General features: G+C 39.6%; 1 protein-coding gene across 1 annotated transcript in view; it reads right to left on the bottom strand.

Annotated features, from left to right (window-relative positions):
- Positions 1-17,819, bottom strand: part of TRIP11 (thyroid hormone receptor interactor 11) — a 68,328-nt gene extending 50,509 nt beyond the window's left edge. Inside the window, exons 1-5 of the mRNA XM_068991011.1 lie at positions 17,681-17,819; positions 13,470-13,531; positions 7,170-7,280; positions 3,496-3,771; positions 1,132-1,200 (exon numbers count right to left, since the gene is read on the bottom strand). Of these exons, the coding sequence (XP_068847112.1) occupies positions 1,132-1,200; positions 3,496-3,771; positions 7,170-7,280; positions 13,470-13,531; positions 17,681-17,819 (657 nt within the window). The remainder of the gene's footprint in view (positions 1-1,131; positions 1,201-3,495; positions 3,772-7,169; positions 7,281-13,469; positions 13,532-17,680) is intronic.
- Positions 17,820-19,491: the final 1,672 nt, after the last annotated feature.

Here is a 19,491-nt window from a genome sequence, read left to right on the forward strand (position 1 = left end):
ATGGTCCATTTTTCCTTCAATCCTGTGGAGAGACTATTCCTGACTTCTTCCAATAAATTCTCTTATGCTTTACTTAGCTAGAGACAGGGGTTTTTTTGCTTGTAGCCAAGAATCTTAACCTGTAAATTAACCTCGATTTCCTGAGAAGACAAGTATAGCTATTCTTTAGTCTTTTGCACTTACTTATGTGCCAGTACTTGACAAGGAACTTTACACTTAAGCTTCAAAAACAATCCTTCAAGGGAGGTATTATGATAATATCTACTTTATTGATGATAAATCAGAAGCTTGTAAAGGTTAAGTAATTTGACCAAAGCAGGACAGCTGGTAACTAGTACAGCCAGGATTCGAACTCAGGTCTAAATGAGGAACTCATCCACAGAGAAATTAAATTCTATACATGACAATAATTTACATATTAAAAACAATTCATTGCTTAAGGAAATGACTGATACAAACTAGTAAAGTTCCACCATGAAGGGAAAACAACTATTTACAGTAAATAACATTAACATTATATTCTGTCAGTGTTCTTTAACCTTAATCCTTGAAATTTCAGTAACCCTGGAACTGTTTCAATAGACAGTTTTACGAGGTACACAATAGCAAATAGACTTACGAAACATAAACTACCTAATAAATAAATGTTCAAAAACAAATCCGAGAAGGCAATGGCACCCCACTCCAGTGCTCTTGCCTGGAAAATCCCATGGATGGAGGAGCCTGGTAAGCTGCAGTCCATGGGGTCACTAAGAGTCGGGTACAACTGACCGACTTCACTTTCACTTTTCACTTTCATGCATTGGAGAAGGAAATGGCAACCCACTCCAGTGTTCTTGCCTTGAGAATCCCAGGGACGGGGGAGCCTGGCGGGCTGCAGTCTATGGGGGTTGCATAGAGTTGGACACGACTGAAGTGACTTAGCAGCAAAACCAAATGACTTTGGAAAGAGATATTTTTATATTCTTAGAAGTGTCATAAAGAATAGAAAAGATATAAAAATGGCAAAAAAAGAGACTATCATAATCTATAAAGTACTTTTATAAATTAGTCTTTTATTAATTTAGGCTTTTACTTTTAATAAGCAAATTTTAGATGTATAACAGCCATTGTTTCAACAATCCACCTTACCTTAATGATATTTTGCAGTTTGCAGATTTCACTTTGATCAGAGCTATCTGATCCTTGTGCTTTAGAAGTCTAGATCAGAAAAACAGAATTAGAAAGTAACTGTACTGATTTTCTTATAAAAGAGAATGTCAAAAACTAACTTTAATAAAAGATACTTTTTTTTAAAAAAGGGGCATTTGCACAGGGAATACAGCCAATATTTTATAGTAATTTTAAAAGGAGTATAATTCATAAAAATACTGAATCACTATGTTGTACACCTGAAACTAACATACTGTAAACCAACTACACTTCAGTAAAAATAGAAAAAGAAACGTAAGTAAGAAAGAATGGGGATCGTTTCTCAGACAAATTCTTATTAAAGACTGCCAAGCACCTTTTAAAGAACCTAGTCGGACAGTAAGTAATAATACATAACAAATAAACAATACTACTCAAGAGTCTGTTAACTAATTAAGGAAGATAATACCTTTACAAAATAAGAAAGAAAATACCACAGAATGTTTTTCTTTGCTTAACAAAATTTAAATTTGATGATAATCAAGCAGTTCCTAAAAGGTAATTTCTAAAATGGAATGTTACCCAATATTAATGCTAATATTAATACTACTAATAATGCTAATATTAATTTATTGGCTTTTGGATGATTTTCTTTTCATTCAAAGCTGTGTATTGCTCATTTATCTTTATTAACATTCACCACAGCATGCTAAGGAACCAAAAATTGCTCTCTGATTAAAAGAAGGAACACAATACATTAAAAAGAATACAGGGCTTGGAGTTGAAAGATGTATGTTTAAAGCACAATTTAAATCACTGTGACAATGAGTGTATTACTTAAACCTTTACTTTGCTTATCTGCAAAACAAAGGTAATAAATACCTCACATAGTTATTAAAGACAATGTATTAGATTAGTATACAGGGAAACATAAAAATTAAAGTATGATATAAATATTCATTTTTATCATGCCTTTCTAGAAAATTAAGCCCCCTGAAATGGACCCAATTATACCTTTTTCACCATAATACCCCAGTACAGGTCTGTCTTACAGAAGGCATTCAAGATATGCTGAAATAAATATACCCAAAATTCATCTTTTCCACAGGAGCTCTTACCTTGGCAATGTTTCTTAGAATGTGTTCCTCAGATCATCAGTATCACCAGAGTACTTATTTGACTATATTTTCCATCACCCTAAAACAGCCTACAAAATACTAACCTTGAATCTGGTTAGTAACAGTGGAGCTACAGTATCACCAAATTTCTCAGGTTATTCTTTAACCTGAGAAAAGAGGAACTACCATCTTTTAGGAATAAGATGGACTAACAGATCATCCTCTCTAAGGTTTATGTTGGGTATTGGGAACATCCAGCAACTCGGGAAGCAAGGAGATCATTTTAATTGGGAGGCTTTCTCCTTTACGTAACAAGATTACACTCACAAAAAGATAGAAAATAATCTCCTATACTTTATTTTTCTCCACAATGATAAAATAAAAGTCCGTATAAGCAATATTTCAGTTTATTTCAGGTCTTGAATACACTAGCTACCTCAATAATACATAAAATCTGATATACAAGAAAAAAAGGGATTCTTGGAAGAAAGTTTACAGTCCAAAATAGAAAGGACTTAATATCTATTCTAATATTTGAGAAAAAAACACAAAATAGTTTGTGTCTTGTAATACCAATCTATTATCAGATTTTTTTCATTTAACATACAACTAATGGTGGCTGAAATGGTAAAGAATCTGCCTGCAATGGAGGAGATCCAAGTTTGATCCCTGGGTCAGGAAGATCCTCTGGAAGAGGGAATGACTACCCACTCCAGTATTATTGCCTGGGCAGTCCCATGGACAGAGGAACCTGGTGGGCTACAGTCCACTGGGTCGCAAACAATGCAACCAAACAGTCTGACCTCAGTCAGACACGACTGAGCAACTAACAGCAATGCAAACAAGAACCTCACACCACCATCTACATGAACAGTTTCAAATGGGGTGCCATGGAGACCTGAGTTCCACTAGGTAAGTCTCAGGGACTCCAGGGAAAAAGTGCAAGTTCAACCACAGGAACTTTGTTTTCATCTCTTTTAAGGGCTGAACTTGTAACTTTTATCTTAAAAGTTCTCTTGCTTTAAATTTAAAATAATTTTTCTTTCAAATATTGTACAGAAGAGGAAACTGAGGCTCAGAGAAAGATGACCTGACTAAAACCAATTTACAAAGTCACTGGCAGAATTAGAATTAAAATACAGGTTCTCTGATTTCCTAGTCCAGGGTTCTTTCTGATACCAAAACGTCTATATAGAGCACGAACATTTTTACTCAGTTTTCAGAAACTCATGAAAATTCTACCTACCTGAGCAATATGCCTCCAATGGCCAACTTCAGACTCAAGTCTTGAAACTTCATTTGACAATCTATTTATTTCTCGTTGTGATGAAATGATGTCACCAAAATCCATGTCATCGTCATGAAAACCTGAAGCATGACTTAAACCATACCCAAATGGTGAAGACGCTGTAGTTGCTGGTCCCCCACCAGCTCCTGAATCCACTGGCTGCGCAGCAGACTGCAGCTTCAGCAGCTGATCCTGCAGCGCAATCTGTCTTGCTTTAAGATGACTGATTTCCACCTATATTTATAATCCGTATTTTAGAGAAAGCACTGTGAAATAATCATACTGACCCTTTAATATATTCATAATGTTAAAAGTTATAATATTTAAAAAGTACCAATGATTGTACTCTACCAACTGAATCCAAGTTGTCTATAACATCCCAATGTAACTTTTATTTCAAAAACAAACATGATTGATTACCACAGTTAAAGCAGAGATAATGTTTTGATTAGTATGAGGAAAAGAATTCCACTCATACATCAACTAAAGCAACAAAATGCTCAGGTAGACATCAGTTTACCATTAGGAGATACTACATTATCAGGTAGTTCGGCATAGGCAGTTTCTTCGGGTTCTGTTTGTGATTATCAAGCCTCCAGAGATGAGAAAATAAAAGCTTCAGCAGTCTATGCACTGTTGAGTTTCCTTCGAACACCTGCTGGAAGAATCTTTTGAACCTGATTGTGAATGGCTGGATTTGGGCTAATGCACCGTGAGTCATGTATGGATGTGAGAGTTGGACTGTGAAGAAAGATGAGCGCTGAAGAGTGGATGCTTTTGAACTGTGGTGTTGGAGAAGACTCTTGAGAGTCCCTTGGACTGCAAGGAGATCCAACCAGTCCATCCTAAAGGAGATCAGCCCTGGGATTTCTTTGGAAGGAATGATGCGAAAGCTGAAACTCCAGTACTTTGGGCACCTCATGCGAAGAGTTGACTCACTGGAAAAGACTCTGATGCTGGGAGGGATTGGGGGCAGGAAGAGAAGGGGATGACCGAGGATGACATGGCTGGATAGTATCACCAACTCGATGGACATGAGTTTGAGTAAACTCTGGGAGTTGGTGATGGACAGGGAGGCCTGGCGTGCTGCGATTCATGGGGTTGCAAAGAGTCGGACACAACTGAGTGACTGAACTGAACTGAACCGTGAGTCAGGTAACTTGGACTGGTCTACACAACACAGCTGAAAGCAAGCTTTGATTTATTAATCTGATCTTCACAGTAAGCCTTGTAGATTATTAATTAGCCCATTAGTCTCAGAAGGAAATAATGTGTTCAAAGAGGCCTTGGTTTTGGCCTTGGCAAAGAGAGGCCAGTGAAAATCTAACTCTACTCAGGAAGAGAACTGTATAAAACTTGTGATATGCCAAATGGAGTTGTAACTGAAGGCTGGCAATATTAAGTCAACATCCAAAAGAAGTTACAAACACAGGACTTAGCATAATGCCATATCCATCCCAAATGAGAGATTACACAAAACATGAAAGTGAGTGAGCTAGAGAAAGCTAAAATAAGCTTTCTGTAAAATACTCAAGCTAGTCCAAAAGATATCCTGCCACAACTAAGGAAAATCTGACCCGAGGAGACAGCCAATGAGTAACAGTATTTCTACAGGTATAATGTCAAGGAATTAGACAAAGAAAAACCAAATACAAATATGTCAGAGGTCATAGCAAACAGACACTTTTTCGTATCAAAGCCCCTTCTCCAGTTGAGGTTTATAGAAATGTGCAAATCTTATTTTCCCATAAATGATATGAAGCAATCTGCGTCTCTGGGCAATCTGAACATCACAATGAAGGCAACAAACAGACTCAGAAAACAGCAGATCCAAAGTATACCTTATCTTTGATTCTGGTAAGAAATAATGAAGTCAACAGTTCTTTCCAAATGTAGCTATAATGCAAAGGAAGTTCTCATCATACAATAGACAGTTACATCAAGCTGTAGAGGTAGAAAGGACAAACTCTACTTAAAAAGATGTACTCCTAAACTTGAATTTTTCATTTGCCCTCTGATACCAATAGCCAAGTAAAAAATAAAATATCAAAAATTTCCATAGTTTTCTCAACTAGGATGTAAGTATCAGAATAAGCTAAGGGATTTTTGAAAAATACCAGTACCAGGTCCCTTCCCAGTACGCTAAATCAGAATCTCCAAGATCTAACAATGTGTATTTTTCATGATTCAGCTGTAAACCTGTAGGTGGGAGCTACCGCTCTACCGGAGTATAAGTCAGTGCTACTCAAAGCATGTCTGTGGACCAATGTAATGAACGTTTGCTCCAGTCCATGACAAGTATAGAAAACTAAAAGAAAAAGGTTTAAAAACTTTTAAAGCAGTTTGACAGAGTAATTTTATATCTGCTGCTAAGTCACTTCAGTCGTGTCCTGCACTCTGTGCGACCCCATAGATGGCAGCCCACCAGGCTTCCCAGTCCCTGGGATTCTCCAGGCAAGAACACTGGAGTGGGTTGCCATTTCCTTCTCCAATGCATCAAAGTGAAAAGTGAAAGTGAAGTCGCTTAGTCGTGTCTGACTCTTAGTGACCCCATGGACTGCAGCCCACCAGGCTCCTCCGTCCATGGGATTCCCTAGGCAAGAGGACTGGAGTGGGGTGCCATTGCCTTCTCTGCTGAATCTTAAAGAAAAAAGAAATGGACTTTTCACTTTAACTTTAACTTATAAATTTGCTTTTTACACTCGTTTTACCTTGTAGTAATAGTGTATTTTACTGTATTGTGTTGTTGTTTTTATTGTATTTTATGAAATCAATTCCAAACAGATTGGAAATTTAAGTTCTTTAAATATTAATCTTTAATGTGGTTTACTTTTTCATCTTAGAAATCAATGCATCTAAATTTTTAAAACCCAAATATAAAGTGATTGTAGAAATAAATGAACATTTAACCAACAAACTGAAGAACATCCCAATGATCTGAATAATTAAATAAGAAAAGGCTCAATTCTATAGAAGCATTTACTGAATTCCACTTATGTACTAAAACTAAAGAGAATTCAGTGACCTAGGTACATAGGTATAAAACCTAGGTACACAGTCTATATTTTAAGGATTCATAGTAACATTGGTTAAATTATATACTATTGGCACTGCAAAGGCAAGATAAGCTACCTCCAAAATAACCATTTCTATCAAACTAAAGAGAAAAAAACATACAGAAGAGGGTTAAGTCAACTATAAAATACCTAATCTTCTGTTTTTCCATGGAAAAGCAGGTAAACACAAATAAGCATATGTTAACATTTGTAGTTAAAATTATCTTCTTTAAAAAAGAAATGTTATTAGCAATCACACTGATTTAAAACAATTTACATAAATAGGTGAGAAATCAGAAATTGTAAACAACATAGGCCTGAAGATATTTTATACAAAGACTTTTATTCTTCTGGAAAACAGAAATTAAACTCCACAAAGGTTAGTTTATGTAATATAAATATAAAAGCTTACATAGTCCTTGTTAAATTAGTGATATCACACTGAGTTGGGAATTATTAACTTCAACACCCTTTTTGATATTTTCACAAATCTAAATAGAGCTTGATTTATAACTCTTAGAAACCATCCTAAACACACTGTAGTGAAGTAAATATGAAATCTGTTATAACCTTTACCTCTTTCTGTTGTAGCTGATGTCGGTAATTCATGGATTGCTGCTTTATTTGAAGCTCTGATGCCTCATGCTTCTCTTCCAGATCAGCACAAAGTTTTTTGAGTCTCTCATTCTAGAAGCAAAGAAAAAAGTGTTTTCAACAAAAAGACACATGTTAGTAACAGTTATGTGCAGGATGTTATTAAAAAAAAACATTGTTTCATGCACGATGAACTATATAGTAGGTCTCAGAATTTTGATTTTTAAAACACAATTCCAATTAAAGTTACATGTACAATAAGCATGTTAATAGATTACGCATAATTGTTTTTTAAAAACCCTGCTCAGCTTGATTTTCTGCTAAGAGAAAGTCACTCATCAGTGGTTCCCCCATCTTTGTACACCCAGTGTCTAACACACTGTAGGCAATAAATGTCAGGAAAATGAGTGACCTAGATTACATGTTTCAACTTTTGTGTTCTCCCTGAACGGTACAAGTTTTTCTATTTTTTTTCATCAGTACAAGTTTTTTAAAGAAACCCTTTATAAAAAGACTTATGGTTGAAGTATAGGTAGGAGGCCAAAGCCTCACATTGCTTGTCTGACTGAACCCCAGCCTCCTGAGCAAGGCATCTCTGAAAAATTCATTTGGAAAACCACTACTAGAACTGTTTGAAAAACTACACTTAAAAGTACAGAAAATATTCTAAATATAATTCAATAAATTTAGATATCACAATCTTTTAAGGTATTGGAAAATATGGATGAAATTACTTAAATTTTCGGTTCAGTTCAATTCAGGTGCTCAGTCGTGTTTGACTCTTTGCAACCCCATGGACTGCAGCACGCCAGGCTTCCCTGTCCTTCACCAACTCCTGGAGCTTGCTCCAACTCATGTCCATTGAGTTGGTGATGTTATCCAACTATCTCATCCTCTGTCATCCCCTCCTCCTCCCGCCTTCAATCTTTCCCAGCATCAGGGTCTTTTCCAATGAGTCAGTTATTCACATCAAGCGGCCAAAGTGTTGGAGTTTCAGCTTTTAGCACCAGTGCTTCCAATGAATATTCAGGACTGATTTCCTTTAGGATGGACTGGTTGGATATCCTTGCAGTCCAAGGGACTCGCAAGAGTCTTCTCCAACACCACAGTTCCAAAGTTATCAGTTCTTCAGCACTCAGCTATCTTTATGGTCCAGCTCTCATATCCATACATGACTACTGGAAAAACTGTAACTTTGACTAGATGGACCTCTGTTGGCAAAATATACTGTCTAGGTTGGTCATAGTTTTTCTTCCAAGAAGCAAGGGTCTTTTATGGCTGCAGTCAACATCTGCAGTGATTTTGGAGCCCCCAAAATTAAGTCTTTCACTGTTTCCACTGTTTCCCCATCTATCTGCCATGAAGTGATGGGACCAGATGCCATGATCTTAGTTTTCTAAATTTGAGTTTTAAGCCAACTTTTTCACTCTCTTTCACTTTCATCAAGAGGCTCTTCAGTTCCTCTTCGCTTTCTGCCCTAAGGGTGGTATCACCTGTGTATCCGAGGTTATTGATATTTCTCCCGACAATCTTGATTCCAGCTTGTGGTTCATCCAGCCCAGCTTTTTGCATGATGTACTCTGCACTTAAGTTAAATAAGCAGGGTAACAACATACAGCTTTGATGTACTCCTTTCCTAATTTGCAAACAGTCTATTGTTCCACATCCGCTTCTAACTATTGATTCTTAAGCTGCACACAGATTTCTCAGGAGGCAGGTAAGGTGGTCTGGTAGTCCCATCTCTTGAAGAATTTTCCAGTTTGTTGTGATCCACATAGTCAAAGGCTTTGGCATTGTCAATAAAGCAGAAGTAGATGTTTTTCTGGAACTCTCTTGCTTTTTCGATGATCCAACAAATGTTGGCAATTTGATCTCTAGTTCCTTTGCCTTTTCTAAATCCAGCTTGAACATCCGGAAGTTCTTGGTTCACGAACTGTTGAAGCCTGGCTTGGAGAATTTCGAGCATTACTTTGCTGGCATGTGAGATGAGTGCAACTGTGCCTTTCTTTGGAATTGGAATGAAAACTGACTTTTCCAGTCCTGTGGCCACTGCTGAGTTTTCCAGATTTGCTGGCATATTGAGTGCAGCACTTCAACAGCATTTGATTTAGGATGTGAAATAGCTCAGCTGGAATTCCATCATCTCCACTAGCTCTGTTTGTAGTGATCCTTCCTAAGGCCCACTTGACTTCACACTCCAGGATGTCTGGCTCTAGGTGAGTGATCACACAATCATGGTTATCTGGATTATTAAGATCTTTTATGTAGAGTTCCCTTATGTGTTTTTCCCACCTCTTCTTAATATCCTCTCCTTCTGTTAGGTCCATACTGTTTCCATCCTTTATTGTGCCCATCTTTCCATGAAATGTTCCCTTGGTATCTCTAATTTTCTTGAAGCAATCTCTAGTCTTTCCCATTCTACTGTTTTCCTCTATTTCTTTGCATTGTTCACTTAGGAAGAGAGAGGAATAAAAATGAGAAAGATTCTTGATGGTGTTCAGTTCTGGTTGAAGCCATTTCGTAAAAGACTGGCTAAAATTTCTGCCCTTGGGATCCATAAGATTCATATTTCTATCCTTAACTATCACATTGTGCTTAACCCTTCTTATATTATCAAGGTCTACTGAAACCAATTCTAGTTTTTGAGTTTCGTTTTTTGAGCAGTCCTAAGGACTGATATTTATAACATTATTTCTTAGTATCCGCCAAAAGAAAAACTATATGTATACTTAGGAAACAAACAAACAAAAATATTTTATTTTGTAATTACCATGGGGTACACTGGGTACTTTTATAAATCTAAGAATAATCATGAGGTCATAATGATCTTGTTTTTTCTGTACCTTGAAACATTTTTTGCTATTTTATCATCCTAAGAATTAATCAGGGCTCCCAGGTAGCTCAGTGGTAAAGAATCCACCTACAATGCAGGAGACGTGAGTTCAGTCCCTGAATCGGAAAGATCTGGAGAAGGAAATGGCAACCCACTCCAGTTTTCTTGCCTGGGAAATCCCATGGACAGAGGAGCCTGGCAGGCTACAGTCCATGGGGTTGCAAAAAAGTTAGACACGACTCACTGGAGTGGGTTGTCATTTCCTCCTCCAAGGGATATTTCCCACCCAGGGATCAAACCTGCATCTCTTGAAGCTCCTGCATTGGCAAGAGGATTCTTTACCACTGAGCCACCTGGGAAACCATATGTATGTATATGTGTGTATACATACACACATACATACACACACACACACACAAGTATAAATGTTTTTAAAGGCAGAAACATAGGGAATAAAAATTTAAATTGTTGTTAAGTGCTCACTGAAATTTCTGAGGAAGTTTTTCACTACTGCTTTATTCTTACTTATGTAAATTATTTATAAAATAATTTAACAGGAAAATTAAAGAGTCCACTGGGTTCAGATGGTAAATGGGAAGACTATTTTCCTTGGCACAGATGGTTAAATTAGCTTAGGTTGGTTGCTATTACTTGCAACTCAGGAAGCCTAACTAATTTAATTAATCTCAAATATTAACACCTGTAAGCACATCTAATTTCCTCTGGGATTTCTTTGGAAGGAATGATGCTAAAGCTGAAGGTCCAGTACTTTGGACACCTCATGCGAAGAGTTGACTCACTGGAAAAGACTCTGATGCTGGGAGGGATTGGGGGCAGGAGGAGAAGGGGACGACCAAGGACGAGATGGCTGGATGGCATCACGGACTTGATGGACATGAGTCTGAGTGAGCTCCGGGAGATGGTGATGGACAGGGAGGCCTGGCATGCTGCGATTCATGGGGTTGCAAAGAGTCAGACACGACTGAGCGACTGAACTGAACTGAACTGAACTGTCTATACTGAAGCTTTCCAAATAAACAGAATTTTCTATTGTAATTTCCTACTGGTTTTAATCATATGTTCACCTTCTCTTTACTGTCACATAAGGTGTTACCTTTACAAAGTGTTTATGTGCTGAGAAAAGGCAGGAATCATGTATAGTCAAAATCACCTTGGAAAATAAAACTGTTGAGAAATTCAATAGTGTGTTATCCTCTAGTATTCGAGTAGCTCAGAGTACTCTGAATAAGCATCAAACAAGGAAGTTGTCTATCACTTAGGGATATGTTATACCAAAAATAAATACCTGTGAACACTAGAATCATATCCGCTACTGTCCAAGGACAATACTAGGAGAGAGACTAGAGTTGAAATCAACAGAGGGACAGAACATTTCTATCTTTCTCCTTAAGTTCAATACAGAATAGTCATTCATTAAGCAGGTTAATCCCATTTACTACACCCATCTCCCGCTCCAAACATATACTGGAAAATTTAGCTTAATTAATGCCACTACACACATCTCTGCCATCTAATTTTTCTGGGTATGCCCATAGTGAGTACTCTCTCAAGGATTTCTTTAGAGACTGTAGGAACTATTTTCTATCTTGGTCTTACAAAGAAGCTATTAAGTTTATCTGTCACAAAAACACCTGCTGCTGCTGCTGCTAAATCACTTCAGTCGTGTGCGACCCCACAGACGGAAGCCCACCAGGCTCCTCTGTCCCTGGGATTCTCCAGGCAAGAACACTGGAGTGGGCTGCCATTCTCCAATGCATGAAAGTGAAAAGTGAAAGTGAAGTCACTCAGTCCTGTCCGACTCTTAGCGACCTCATGGACTGCAGCCTACGAGGCTCCTCTGTCCATGGGATTTCCCAGGCAAGAGTACTGGAGTGAGGTGCCATTGCCTTCTCCGACAAAAACACCTACTAATAGATAATTACAGCTAAGGTCTCTTAAGTGCCACCAAACTGCCATCTTCTACTGAGGCAGAATGGGGCTTCCCAAGCGGTGCAGTGGTAAAGAATCTGCCTGCCAATGCAGGAGACGCAAGAGATGCAGGTTCGATCCCTGGGTCAGGAAGATCCCCCAGAGCAGGAAATGCCAATCTGCTCCAGCATTCTTGCCTGAAAAACTCCATGGACAGAGGAGTCTAGCGGACTACAGCTCATGGGTTCACACAGTTGGACATGACTGAGCACGCGCACACACACACACACACACACACACACACACACACACACACACACACATTGAGGCAGAAAACTTCAGTAATCCCTCTTGAGAGATCCCTCCACTTTCAAATTTACATTCTTACGCTGGTAATCTAACGTGTGTGCACTCAGTTGCTAAGTAGTGTCCAACTCTTTGTGACCCACTGGACTGTAGCGAACCAGGTTCCTCTGTCCATGGGGTTTTTCAGGCAAGAATACTAGCGTGGTTGCCATTTCCTCCTCCAGGGGATACTGGAGGATCCAATATCCTCCCTGGGTATCCCTGATACCAGGGATTGAATCCGCATTTCCTGTGTCTCCTGCATTTAATAGGGGTGGATTAAGGTGGATGAAGGTGGATGCTTTATCTGCTGGGCCATTGGGAAACCCTTGGTAATATAGACCAGAGTTCAATGATGCTTGTTGTCAGAAAGTATTTTCTTATATTTAAATTCCATTTTCTTTTTTATGGGCTTAGCAAGGGGAACATGCTTACTGCAGTCCTCTAAGAATATTGTTTGCTAAAATACTATTATGCACTCCCTCATCATTCTTATCCAAAGGCTAAACATTGTCTTGGCCAAAAAGTTCATTCAGGGCTTTCCATACCATCTATAAAACTTTCTGGCCAATCCATTGGTTAGATGTCTCTAGTACTTTACAATAGATGCCATTTTAAAACCTTTCATTTTTTTTTATGGCTTACCTTTGAACTGTTTTCAAGTTTTCGTCATCCCTATTAAGTACAATGACCAGAGCTAGTTACCACAAGGCACTGACTAATAATGAAAAAAAAAATGGTAAAATTAATTTGCTATTCTTACATTCTACATTCTCTGCATACAAATATCACACCTTTTTAATATCAGGGAATTAAAAACTCTATATTAAACAGAAGGGCGTTCTTCACATTACACTTAAATGTACAACTGCAGTTTTAGCACACTATTAAAACACTGTAAATCCTTGAAATGATAAATTGTTGCCACTATTGTTTCTATATTTGGCAGATTTCCTTTTTCCACTATTCAGAAGCAGAGGTGGGAATATTTAACAGAAAAGTGGAGTAACATGTAATTATATCTTCATCAAAGGAAGATGATAGAGCTTCAAAAAAGACAAGAAAACTAAGATAAAGGGGAAGAGAAAAAGTGCATTAAAACGAGAGGACTGAAATAAAGTGTAAATAACTCATGGTTTCAAAAAAGAAAAATCTAAATCTTTAAGTTTCCTTACCTCTGATCTTAAGATTGTATGAATGGCTTCAACTTCCTTTCTCCTAGCATTAGGTAAATCTGCTACAAAAGAAACGGCATATACTGAATATGTGGTCAACATCATGTGAAGTAAACAGGCATCTTTAGGAAAATATACTTCACTGAGCTTTAAACAGAATGGTATGCTGATCTAGGACAAATTCAGAAGACAAACATCACTTGACTGTTATCACTATTCTCCACTGTTACAGATGTTTATTGTCATATAAGTCATTCTGCCTATCTTCTATATTCAACAGCATTTACCTTTACCCCTTGGAAGCATTCATTAAAATTTTGTAATGGAAAATTAAGCTCTGTTTGCTTAGGATAATTTTTGATGAAAGGTATGCAAATAGGATACAAAAAAATATATATATATATTTTTTTGCCCGCACAGTGGGGTCTTAGTTCCCCAACAAAGGATTTAATTTGGGCCCTCAGCAATTAAAGCACCAAGTCCTAACGACTGGACTGCCAGGGAATCCCCAATGACATATTTCTAACTTCTTATGCAACTGGGGTTTAAGGTCTTACTTTTTCTGTTTCCAATATTACCAAAAAAAATTTGTGACGTCTTAAACAAACAATAAAAATGCAGTAAAAGAACCCTTATTTTGAGTAACATGGACACAAGTTATTGAAAATGAGAATGAACTCAGTCTTGTTTTGTACATTTTCATTTAAAAGGAAAGTCAGAGGACCAAAATGGCAGTTGATGGTGCCAGATAATCAACCTCCATCCAGTTAGTTTTCTAAGTATTAATATTTTTCATTACTTTCAGCCCTTTAATACTATAAAAATAACTTCTCTGAATTATAGTTTAAATCAAAGGAAAATACAAGTGGCATCCAATAAATAATAATGACAAACCTGCTCTTCTTGTTTTGAAAAATCACTAGGTGGGGATACTTGTATGGTTGTTTATACAAATTGCTTGAAACTCTGACAAGACTGTCTAATTGCTACTCAGAAGAGAACAAATTATAATCTAATCTGTTTAGGAAGGTCACTGTTAGAAGCTGCAACTGTTTCAAAGAGAGATTAAAGAAAAACAAGGTCATGAAGACCTCCCTCCATATCCTTCTCCCCAGAATATGGCCTTTTTAAGATAAACGGGGGATGTTATGCAGACCGAAAAAGTTTTCCTCAATGAGGGAAAACAAAAATAACAAGCATCATTTATTAATGCTTACTATTTGCTAGGCACAGTGTTAGGTTAGGTATGTTACATTCATGATTTCATTTAATCCTCCCAACTTCATGATAGGTATAATTATCTCTTTTTAACAGATAAGAAAACTTTGCTTTTTAAAGTATTTAATAATTTGCTGAAGACCCCACAATCTGTAACCCATGGATGTGGTATTTCAATCCATGTCTGATTTAAAAGCCCAAGCTCCTAAATCAGTATAGTGCTTGGTAGAATAGCAACTTTCTGATATTGTAACTATAGATAATTTTCAAGTTGGATCAATAGTGCTATTCTGAACTGTTATCTTGTTCATTGCTGGCACAGGGTAGACAATAAACATTTGTTGAATGAATAAATGAACTGCATTCTGACCCTATTTTTAAATGATTTATAAAATCAATAAACTGGATATTAAGCAAGTCTTATTTTAATACAAAGACAAAACAATAAAAGCAGATTTTTAATCACTTAGCAAAATTTTTACTAAGCATGTACTATGCACCAAGGAAGGTACCACACATCCTAGTAATATAAGGATAAATAAAATAGAGCTGTCAGAGAGAGATCCACAAAGTTCTGTTAGACACAAGCAACTCAACTTGCCATGGAGTGAGAATGGTTTCACCAGGTACCTGACATGTCAGCAGGGTCATGCAGGAAAAATTGTTTTCCAGGCAAAGGAGGGCAGCGCACTATGCTAAGTCGCTTCAGTCGTGTCTGACTCTGTGCGACCCCATGGACAGCAGCCCACCAGGCTCCTCTGTCCAGAGGATTCTCCAGGCAAGAATCCTGGAGTGGGATGCCACTTCCTTCTCCAAGATATAGACAGCAGCCCACCAGGCTCCCCCATCCCTGGGATTCTCCAGGCAAGAACACTGGAGTGGGTTGCCATTTCCTTCTCCAATGCATGAAAGTGAAAAGTGAAAGTGAAGTCGCTCAGTCCTGTCCGACTCTTAGCGACCCCATGGACTGCAGCGTACCAGGCTCCTCCATCCAGGGGATTTTCCAGGCAAGAGGACTGGAGCGGGCTGCCATTGCCTTCTCCAAGGAGGGCAGAGGAGGAGGTGAAGAGGAAGGGCCTTCCGTGCATAGGCTTGGAGCTGTGTAGGTACCTCACGAAGTTCCCTGTACAGAAGTCCTGGGTGCAAGCATGCTTGTGTATATGAATATACATCTATGTGGCTATTGAGAGAGAGGGGGAGGGAACAAGAGATAAGACTGAAAGAGATAGGTTGAACCCAGATAGGATAGGTTTTTGGTCTCCCCAAGTTAAGAAGTTTGAGTTTTATCCGGTAAGTACAGAGTCAAGAGATTTTTAAAGCACATTTGTTTTTAGAAAAGTAACTGGTAACACAACAGAATATGGAGTAAAGGAGGAAGAAACAAGTGACAGGACATGAAAGAGAAACAGTGTGTGGGATAGGTAACGGGGATGGGAACTAAAGAAGGAGGAATAACAAAGGAAAGGACAAATATAAGAAACACTTCAGGCACCAGATGAACAAGATTTGGTGACCAATTGAAAGTAGGAGAAAAAAGAGGCAAAACAATTGACAAAGATTTGTCAATTGACAAAGAGACAAAGATTTCTAAGTTTAGGAGAACGGGTAGATGGTGAAACCATTAAAAGAAAGAATACGGGAGCACATTTGGTGGGAAAAACAAAATGAATTCCACCTTAAGCCCGTAAGACATCCAAGTTGGAGGAGGAAGTGCGCAGTTTCTGGCTTAGGGTCAAAGAAATAGTCAACTGTTTCCCCCTATCTAGGAAACAAGGAGAGACTAGGCATTCCCCAGGTTAGCTAGCCCTTTTCTGCTTCTGACAGCCCTCAGTGTCACAGGATCATTTCCTGAACACAGGAAGAATCCCTTTAACTCCCACCTCAACCCATCCCACCTGATGTACATCCCACCCCAGGGGTACCCCAAGCAGTTAAATGGTACCAGCTACCATTTAACAGCAGCTACCCAATCTTCTTCCCTTCTAAATAGACCCCACAGAAATCCTAAGTATAGATACTCTTTCTAAATTAAACTATCTTTCTCTATTTCAACCAAATAAACAGGCATACTCAATTAAATCAGTATTAAAAAATTAAACCAGAATGCTAATTTATTTACAACAAACAAAACTAGCAAAGGAATTGCTCTCATCCAAAAGACCACCCTCTCTGGAGGCAGACCTAGACTGAAATTAAAGAATTCTTTTGATCTAAATACTACTTGATGAAAGAAGTATCAAGAAATCAAAACAGCAATTAACTTAATCATTGATTACCACGTAACTCCTGGTCACTATTCATTAGTAAAACAAAATGAGGACTTCAAAAAGGAGTGCAGGTTGCTAAAGGGACCCGAAGAACAGGGTTACCTTCCTTGCCCTCCTGAGCAATATGGAAGGCATTGGGCGATTAGGCATGAAAATACACTCTCAGCTGAAACGCTGTCATGTGCCATCAGAATTAGCAAAAATATACAATAATAGGAAAACCATACTCATGTTTCACTAACATATATCCAAGTGAGAAAGGGAAAGAACCACTAAATATTTAATTAAGTTACGAAAATCGAAGAAACCCCCTCTAGCCAAAAAAAGTGACTACGTGTCATTATACAAATAATTATTTAAACTATGTCGGTATAAAGGAAGAGGATCAAAATCAGTTCCGCCTCCAAGTTAAGGCCAAAGTAAGCGGTGGGTGTGGACCAAAGAAAAATAAACTCTACGCGATGTGAGGGCAGTTTCACTCTGCTCTGAGCTATCCCGGGTACTCAAAGGAGAACCACCAGAACTCTTCCCCGCCCCCCACCCCCCACCCCCAATGGTCTCTCATTAGAGAAGATCACTTAAGAGGCAAAAGGAGAAATGTAAAGAAAAAAGGGCGGAGTGACGCTTCTCTAGACCTGTCTGCGTCTCATGACAGATGGACTTGGGGACCAAACGGACGCTCCCAGGGTCCCAATAAACCCCTCCCTCCATCGCCCCGGCTGTTACCTTCCACTTCCTCCGTGCCCTCCATCAGCATATCCTTCGTAAAGTTTGAAATCTGGCCAGTGAGGGAAGCCAGGCTGCCCCCGACCTGACCCAGGGACTGGCCCAAGCCGGAGCCGAGGCCCCCAAGCCAGGACGACATCGCTGCGGGTTAGAGAAGGTCCGCTCTGCTCCGAGAAAAGCAGCCAGCGTCGTCGGACTACTCTGCCAAATGTCCTCGAACCGCTGCCTCCACAGGACTGTCCAAATCACAACACTCAGGAATCGATAACACGACTGGGGAATGGTTCCCAGTCCACGCCGGTTTCGGGGGATCCCACCAACAGCCGGGCTCTGATTAGAAACGCAAAGGCCTGGCCTGAGACTTTACCAGGGTCCTGCCTCCAGTGACACAGTCAGCCCCGTGGGCCTCCGCTCATTCTCACGACTTCCCACCATCCGGATTAGGCCACTTCTTCTGCTTCAGTGACTTTCCCTAGTTCCGTGGGCAACTCCTGCCAACTCGACGCCGGCCGCCATGACACCCACTAGGAGCGCGTCTATGGATCATAGAGAGACGCCGTGATAGCGTAGAAGAGCCTGAAGAGCCGCCGGACGTGTCCTGGGCGCAGGGGAACATGGGATCGCGGAGGACTGCGTGCGGCCGCGGTGGCCGCAGCCTCCAGCCCCAGGGCAAGGTCAACTTCCACGTAGCCCGCCGGCTTTGGCAGCAGGTGGAATACCAACCGGAACCCGCGGCGACGCGGCGCTCTCGCCAAGTGCAGCTGGGTTTCAGGCAGAGGGGACCCTCAGTGGGTGCCCCCCGAAGCCGGCGTAGCCTGGGAACTCCACGGACTCTTATTCTTGGGGAAACCTGAGTGTGTTAATTCCTATTACCCTCGCGAAAGCAGCGGTGCGAGGAGACTGGGCGGGGATCCTCCACCGGATCAGAAGTGGATTTTACATAACTTATCACACGTGTACTGTGACAATTTTTCTACACCCTGTCAACGGCCGCTGTATACTGGGGACTACGGTAGGAACCAAAGCTACACAAAAAAGATGGGTTGCAAATTCAGATGTCCAGGCGGCAAACATACTTGTGTTGATTACCTTCACAGTGGAAATTTTCTCTGCTGCCTTTCCAGCAGAGAAAGGCAGCAGAGAAACCAATGCCTTCTTTAGTATAAAAAGAGCTTTTTTTTTTTTCGTGAAACCAACCTAACCTGTAAAGTTAAATATACAGACTACTTGTTTCAAAGTAACTCTGAAGAGGACAGCGGGGCAACTTTATGCAGAAGAAATGCTCTTCTAATGTGAACGCTCTCGTAGGGTATTGTGACAGTAGACCTGCAAGGGCCCACCCCTCCCAGGGTACTCAGTTACACAGTTGGTGCACACACCTTCCCTAGAGGAAAAAAGGTCACGTGACTCAGGCATTTGCTGCAGGGCTATGTGGACCTACACTACCTGGCCAGAGAGACAGCCACATTTTTGACTTTGAAAATAGGATAGGTCTGCAGTTCTTTTAAGCATAGAACCTAATATACTGGCACCTTTCTCCTTGATTTTATTCACAGCAGGGGTCATTACAGATTTCATTATTTGTGAATGGAACATTAGGAATGCCTCCAGTGTTTGAAATATGATGGCACCAAGGAAGAGTGTTGTTATTCAGTCACTGAGTCACATCTGACTTTTTGCAGCCCCGTGGACTGCAGCGTGCCAGGCTTCCCTATCCCTCACCACCTCCCAGCATTTGCCAAGTTCATGTCCAAAGACTAGTAGCCCTCCCTGAAATCTGAATGCTTTTAGAATAAAATTTGTATCTTGTA

This window comes from Capricornis sumatraensis, chromosome 19, assembly GCF_032405125.1.
Source record: "Capricornis sumatraensis isolate serow.1 chromosome 19, serow.2, whole genome shotgun sequence".
Lineage (NCBI taxonomy): Eukaryota > Metazoa > Chordata > Mammalia > Artiodactyla > Bovidae > Capricornis > Capricornis sumatraensis.